Source organism: Solanum pennellii, chromosome 7 (assembly GCF_001406875.1).
Source record: "Solanum pennellii chromosome 7, SPENNV200".
NCBI lineage: Eukaryota > Viridiplantae > Streptophyta > Magnoliopsida > Solanales > Solanaceae > Solanum > Solanum pennellii.
Genome location: NC_028643.1, coordinates 69,107,026 through 69,114,941, shown reverse-complemented (window position 1 = coordinate 69,114,941; position 7,916 = coordinate 69,107,026). Strand labels below are relative to the sequence as shown.

The 7,916-nt window shown below is 29.9% G+C and overlaps 1 protein-coding gene across 1 annotated transcript; it reads left to right on the top strand.

Moving 5' to 3' along the window:
* The first annotated feature begins 3,291 nt into the window (after nt 1-3,291).
* LOC107026110 (fasciclin-like arabinogalactan protein 2) lies at nt 3,292-4,708 on the top strand. The gene has a single exon (XM_015226968.2). The coding sequence runs from the start codon at nt 3,378-3,380 to the stop codon at nt 4,605-4,607; it is 1,230 nt and encodes a 409-aa protein (XP_015082454.1). The 5' UTR covers nt 3,292-3,377; the 3' UTR covers nt 4,608-4,708.
* Nucleotides 4,709-7,916: the final 3,208 nt, after the last annotated feature.

The window sequence follows — 7,916 nt, the reverse complement described above, 5'->3', positions numbered from 1 at the left end:
CGAGCGATCGGTGAAGTCAGAATTTTTATTAATTTTTTTAGGGAAATAATTTAATATCTGCCTACTCTATCCATGGTGAGGAAAAACACTTAAAGATAATTAGGTTATACTATCCTTATTTCATTTTGTTTAGCTTACAATATATATAAGATTCTTTTTTTATCAACGAATATATCACAATTTTAAAATTAAAGATTCACAAGTTAGTATTTTATAAAATATAGTAATTTTTCATATATTTATTTTCTTAATGATTTTATATAGAGAATCCTTGGTTCAATTGAATTTATGCTACATCCATCTATGCTCCCTAGCATTTAATAAGTGCCATTTTTGAAAACACAACTAGTAAAATTAATTATAGTGCACGTGAAGAGTTATGTTAGGGAAGTCTTTTTTTTCATCAGTATTCAGTATTCTTTATATTGAAATTAGATTAAAATATAAATTTATGTTCGAAAATTTCATATTGAGAAGGTAAAACACCCATAACAAATGAGATTTCATAGTTGAAGGAACTCTAACTCGATCCTGTTAAGGACCATGAATGAGTACTTACCATTTTACTATAATTCTTGCTGGTTATGTCACTAATAATCTTTAGTGGAAAGCTTAATCGCCACTAAACATATGTTTTAGTGGTAATTAACACTTTTTTTAAGTGTCTCTGAAGCCTATAACGATATTAAATTTAATGACAATTAATTAATATCGATTAATACGTTGATACTCACTGTCAATATATATATGTTAAAAAACATTAATATATAGTCAAAATTAATTACCTATTAACAAATTTTATTCAAATTTTAAAATATAATGTACATGTAATTTACTATATCAAGCGTCAAGAAGTTTTGAGCTGTAAATGTGATTCTATTCAAGTTTTTCATAAACTTTTCCTCCACGTGACAAAGTCAAATTAAGTGATATATACACCTTGCAAAAATTAGAAATCACTTTACTTCACAATACTACTAAGATATTCTCCTAAAGTCACAAATGGTTTTCTTTTTACTCAATATATATTCGATACTTATTTGGAATATTTTTATTTTATTTGATATTTGATATTTATTTTATGTCGGTTTACTTTGGCTTTATGTTTTTATTAACCAATTTTCTAAGTTTGAATTATTGTTGTACGAATATGTTTTACGTGGTAGGATCAATTGTGAAATCTTTGAGAATTCTCTTTACCTAACCTTAGAATAAAAATTCATTATTTGTTTGGTGTATTTGTTTTGTGTGATACGACTAAATGTCTTTAGAAAATTAATCAAAATTGACTTGATGATAATTTGTATACATAGCATGATAAGGACATTACATCTATTGATAATTAAACTATATTATATAATATATACTATGCAATTGGAATTTGGAGCTGGATACAACTAATTAATTAAGTATTTAATAATGATTTTCGATCTTTTCAGTTATTAATATAAAATTTTAATTTTTGCAAGGTGTGTTACTTCACAAGTAGTAATTAAGTTCTATTAAGATATGTGATATTAAATACGCTTGATTAGTGTATAAATTAATGTTTAGAGAAATTAAGCAAATGTGATTAGAAGAACACTTTAAATATTTAAAAAGTTGATTTTTAAACAGTGTTGGACTTGGCGTGTTGGGGAGCAAAAAGAATACTAAAGTAGTATTGGCCAATCTATTCACCTTTTCTCTTTTAAATTTCTTGTTTGTTTGTTTCTACTTTTACATAATATTTTATCCACTAAAGTTTTATCAAGTTAAAAAGGAACTTCCACTAGCAATAGATTATTTTAAAAAATTTATCAATGTAATTTTTGTATATTTAAAGGGTAAACATGTTTTTATACCATATGAGAAAAGATAATATGACTTGTAAGAAGTAGTCTACCTCATGTTGTGACCTAAATTTTTGAAAAATATATTCGGTATGAAAATAAGTTTCTTAAAAAATGAAAGAATGATTTTTTTTGATAAAAGTAAAAAAAAAACATGTTTTATAAGTGATATTTCATATTAATCGTGTTTGTTCACCCTTCAACAAACCTCATCTTCACGCTCAACTCACCTTATAACCCCCATTTCACATGCCTACTCCACCTCAAAATATATTTCTTTACTTACATATCAAATATGTTAAAATAAATAAAAAATTCACTTGTTTCCTTGAAAGACATATTCATTTATACCTAACACAATAGACAAATTAGTTTTTATAGTGTTATATGTCATCAAAAAATGAATGGAAATTTTAGATGGTTAGGATCAAATACTCTCATATCAAAAGTTATAGTTCATAATAAATGTGTAGCTTTGTTTCGTAATTAAATCCATACCTAATAAATACTATGTTCGATAATATCTCTGACCCGAATCACTTTAATCCATCATAAATTTAGGTCAAATACATAAACATGTCTTTAAATTTGTTGGGTTTTCCCCTCAGGTACCTCAATTATGTTATTTTCCTGTTGAATCACCCAAATTTTGTTCCTTTTAAACATCGATGGTTGATGTGGAACCAGATTTTGTGAGGGATACTAATAGAGGATACATATATTGTTCTAAACTCATTAATTTAATTGATAGTGAAAATATTCGAGAATGATTGTGTTTTACTAAAAGTCATTTGAACACATTAGAAAACAAATGATACTAACACACCGTTTGAATTAAGGGTGATTCAATGATTCAACAGGAAAATGACGTAATTGAGGTACATGAGGGAAAAACCCAACAAATTTAAGGATTTGTTTATGAGTTCAGCCTAAAATTTAGGCATAATACATGATTGTGCCCTTTAACTTGGCTTCGAATCACATTTACACCCTTTAACTTTGGGTGTGTACAAGTAGACACTTAAACTTGTATAAAGTTGAACAGATAAACACACGTGTCCTACATGTCATTTTTTATCCTACGTGTATTATGCCATGTAGGACTCATGTGTTTATTTATTTAAAAGTTGGATAGGTAGAGTGTCTATTTGTACATTATAAAAGTTAGAGATCAAAATTAAAATTTAAAATCAAATTTAGAATGCAATATATATATTATGCCTAAAATAGAACAAGAGTTTAAGTTTTTTAATTTCGCAGGACCTATAAATTAGTATTTTTATTTTTGGGGATGTGACCCTTTCTTGAACCCTCCTGGATCCTTTTGTCAATTTATATGAATTAAAGTTTTAATAATTAATTAAAATTTCATTTGATTTACATATTGAATTGAACATTAAGATATATTAATTAAAAACAATACAATATCATTGTGTATATATATATACACACACCTCTATAGAAACACTGCTATATCTCTTTTTTTTAACCTCTTTCTTCTCTTTAAAAGAACAAATCTCCATCTCTCCACTCTCGGCGGCAAAAATGAAGGTCTCGCCGGCGGTACCACTTTCCGTCACTCTTCTTCTCTTCCTATTTCTCTCCACCACCACATACGCTCACAACATCACTAAAATCCTCGCAAAACACCCTGAATTCTCCACCTTCAACCATTACTTATCCGTTACACACTTAGCTGCTGAAATCAACCGCCGACAGACCATCACTGTCTGCGCAATTGACAATGCCGCCATGAATGTTCTCCTTGAAAAACACCTCCCTACTTATACTCTCAAAAACGTCCTTTCTCTCCACGTATTCGCCGATTACTTCGGCGCCAAAAAACTCCATCAAATCACTAAAGGAAGTACCCTCACCGCCACAATGTTCCAAGCTACCGGCGAAGCTCCGGGAACTTCAGGGTACATCAATATCACAAATATGAAAGGTGGGAAAGTAGGTTTCGCTAATGAAGACAACGACGGCCATTTCGCTGCTACTTTCGTTAAATCCGTCGTGGAAATGCCGTACAACATCTCCGTTATTCAAATCAGTCATATTCTCACTTCCGCCGCTGCTGAAGCTCCGGTAGCTGCTCCAAGTGACCTTAACGTCACTACATTAATGGCGAAACAGGGATGTAAATCATTCTCAGATCTGTTGAAATCTCACCCAGATGTAGCCAAAACCTTCGCTGAAAATGTACAGAGTGGGTTAACAGTGTTCTGCCCCACCGACGGCGTAATTACCGCCTTTATGCCCAAATTCAAAAACCTAACAAAAGACGGCCAAGCTTCATTACTACTGTACCATGGAATCCCTGTTTACAATTCCATGGGGATGTTGAAATCCAACAACGGATTAATGAACACTCTAGCTACTGAAGGTAAAAAAAAATACGATTTCACCGTACAAAACGACGGAGACGATGTGAAATTGGAAACGAAAGTTGTTACAGCAACCATCTCCGGTACATTATACGACGAAGAGCCGTTATCCGTTTACAAAGTCGATAAAGTTTTACTCCCCAGAGAATTATTCAAAGGAACTGTAGCTGAAGAACCAGCTCCAGCTCCGAAAGGTGCAAAGAAAAAGAAGAAGAGCAGCAAGGGAGGAGACGATGATGTTGACGACGACGGTGCACCGGAGCCCAGCCAGGACGACGATGAAGATCCGGCGGATGATTCAGCAAATTTGAACTTTGCTAATAATGTGAAGAGTAGTGGATTGTTTGTTACAGTTGTAATTAGCATTATTTGTGTTGCCATTATTTGATAATAATGGAACCATAATGTTATTTTGGCTTGCACATAGATATATTTTCTTTTTTTAAAAAAATTGTTTTTGAAAGAGTTTTTTTTGGTATTTAATTTTGATTGGATTGTGCAATTGCATTTTTTTTTTATCCACATTGTAATTTGTATTTGAAAAAAAAAAATACAATAAAATTGCGTCTTTTTATACCGTTTAATTTATTTGTTAGCATTCAAATACTTAATTGTTGATGATAAAAGTCTTATTCAATTTTATACTAATTTTATCTTTTACTCTGAAAAATGAAAAAATGTTATTATAAAGAGATTTAACGATGCGAAAGGGCAAAATAATAGCAATTTCTCATGTGTCGGTGTGAAGGATTTATTTTTATTTTTATTAATTTTTTTTTTTGCTTTTTGATTAAAAGAAAAGAAAAGAATATATATATGATCTTCTTTTTTCCTCTTTAGGTTTGCATAAATAATGTGAAGTACCAAACAAAGGAATAAAGCCGTTTTATTTTTATTTATTTTAGCTTTTTAGACTTTAATGATACGATGACAGATTAATATTATTTTATGTGTTAAATAATTGGAAGTTTGAATGATGCAATTTGGAATTATAAAATCATATACTTGAATAATTGGTATATGACGAGATTTAAACGTGGCATAGTGTCGGTGCTTTTTATTACTGTAAAATTTTATTTTATTATAATGTTTTTTTGAATCTTGGAGTATTGAATTTAATAATTTGGGGTTGGTGATTCTGCTGTATTAATGACTAGTTGGCCAATAACATTTTCTCCAAGAAAAGACGACCTACATGTTAAATCATCCAGCTAATAAATTTCACAACTCACATGATAAAGTACCCAAGACAAATAAGTCTATTAATGTTAGACTCATTAGTTATATTTATTTAAATATTTTAAGTTATCGTTTGATCATAAATATTTAAATGGTAAATATTATTTAGGTTAAAATCTGGATGAAATTTCATCATGTGTTTGGTCATAGTATTTGAGAAATATATATCACTTTTTTAGAAAAATATGATTTATATCCATAAGATTTAAAAACATTAAAACTAACCATAAGTTTGTATTACAAGTCAACTGAATATTTGTTACAACAATAATAAATAGCATGTGGTAATTTGGAGTTAGTGCAACAAACATCATTTCATACATCGTGAAGTTGACAAAATACATGACTGTTTTTTTATCTTGAACGGATTGTTCATCATTTTCTTCAATAACCATATCATCGTTTAACATTCACCGGATATTTCATCACTACTTTGAAATTAACGTAAAAAATTATGTAATACAACGTATGCAACAACTATAGAGGTTGTGTTTGTAAAAGGTAAAAGTTTGGAGTAAAATTTTAATTTTTAAAAGATCCCAAATAATGAGATTTGACCCAAATACTAGAAAAACTAGTATTTGGAAATATGGGAATTTGCCAAAAATACTTGCTAAATAATGACAAGGTGTATGGACAAACACTATTTGTCAAGTTTTTTCCCAAATATTATTTGAGAATCTATGGCCAAACGGCCCTAAATTGTTTATATATTTTTAGTATATACATGAGATTAATAACTTTATAGTTATCTTAACAAATCTTTAGTTGATAGCCGCATTGGGGGAGAACCGTATGTACGATTTTTAGGGAGATCTGATCGAAAAATCGATCGACGCCCACCCGATTAGAGGGACTGAGAAACTAATTGACGTCTATACTTAAAGAAGGATACACATTTATATGATTAATTTATCCACGTAACGAACATTTGAATGAATATATTATTATGTTCATCAGATGCTCAATTGATAACATGTTATTATAAATGTCTAAATAAAATTTATTGATAAGTTAAAAGAATTCTCAATGTGTTAAATCACTATTATTACGTATATATAGTGTAATTTGTTTTAATTAATTAATGTTGTAATGGAGAGTATAACTAATGTTACGAGAATTATTTCGTTATATAACTTTCTTTTTACTCTCCTTCGTTTGCTTTTATTTGTCATAGTTTTCTTTTATAGAGTGAAATGATAAAATCTTTGACTAACATTTTATGATATATTTTTTCATCATATTGATATGCAAAAATTGCAATTTATAGTACTCTTTGTATAATTTTTGAATATGTAAAGTTTTTATTTAAATATCAAATTAATATAATCTAATTTAACTTTGAAAATTTATCAAATTGACTTTCGAAAGCGCAACATAACAAATAAAAATCGACAGAGAGTAATTCTTTCTTAATCAATTTAGCCTCGAAATATGAGAGGTGTGTCCATTCCCATGATTGTCAAATTATTACTATAGAAAAGGATCAAAAGTACCCTTAAACTATTCGAAATAGTTCATATATACCCTTAAACTTTATTTTGGCTCAAAACAATCCTTTTCGTTATACAATTGGGTCAAAAGTACTATTCTTATTAATGGAAGTTGTTAAATGCCACGTGGATGTCATATGGATGCCACATTGCATGCCAATAGGATTCCACTGCCACGTAGACTAAATAGAAAGAGTCAAAAATACCCTTAAACTATTCGAAATAGCTCATATTTACCCTTCAACTATATTTCGGCTCAAAACTACCCTTCCTGTCAAACTATTGGATCAAAGGTACCCTTCTTATCAATAGAAGTTGTTAAATGCAATGTGGATGCCACATTGCATGTCAATAAGGTTCCACTACCACATAGACTAAATCCATAAATTCTAATCACTTCCCCCCTCATTTTATTATTTCAGAGATGATATATTCACCCGTTCTCCCTCATTTCGCGGCTAGGGTTTCATACTTTTCTTTGTGGCTGAGTTTCAAAGTAGATATTCATGCTTGTAGGTTAGTAAATATTTTTTCTTATTTTATTATGTTTACGATTTCAAAGTATGATAGTTAGGATTTCAAAACTTTTCCCTAATTTCGCAGCTAAGGCTTCGTAGCTTTCTTGGGGCCTGAGTTTCAAAGTGGATATTCATGGTTGTAGGTTAGTAAATATTTTTTCTTATTTTATTACATTTACGATTTCAAAGTATGATAGTTAGAATTTCACAACTTTCCCGTCATTCGCGGCCAAGGTTGCGTAACTTTCTTCGGAACTGAGTTTCAAAGTGGATTTTCGTGATTGTAAACACAATAAAATAAGAAAAAAATTTCTAACATATAACCACGAATATCCACTTTGAAACCCAGCGATGAAGAAAACTGTGAAACCTTAGCCGCGAAATGAGGGAGAAGGGGTGAAATCGTTTCTAGAAAATAATGAAATGAGGGGAAAATGAGTAATTAAG

Excerpts from the sequence above, each read along its gene's own strand:
- LOC107026110 (XM_015226968.2), top strand. The coding sequence starts at position 3,378 with ATGAAGGTCTCGCCGGCGGTACCACTTTCCGTCACTCTTCTTCTCTTC.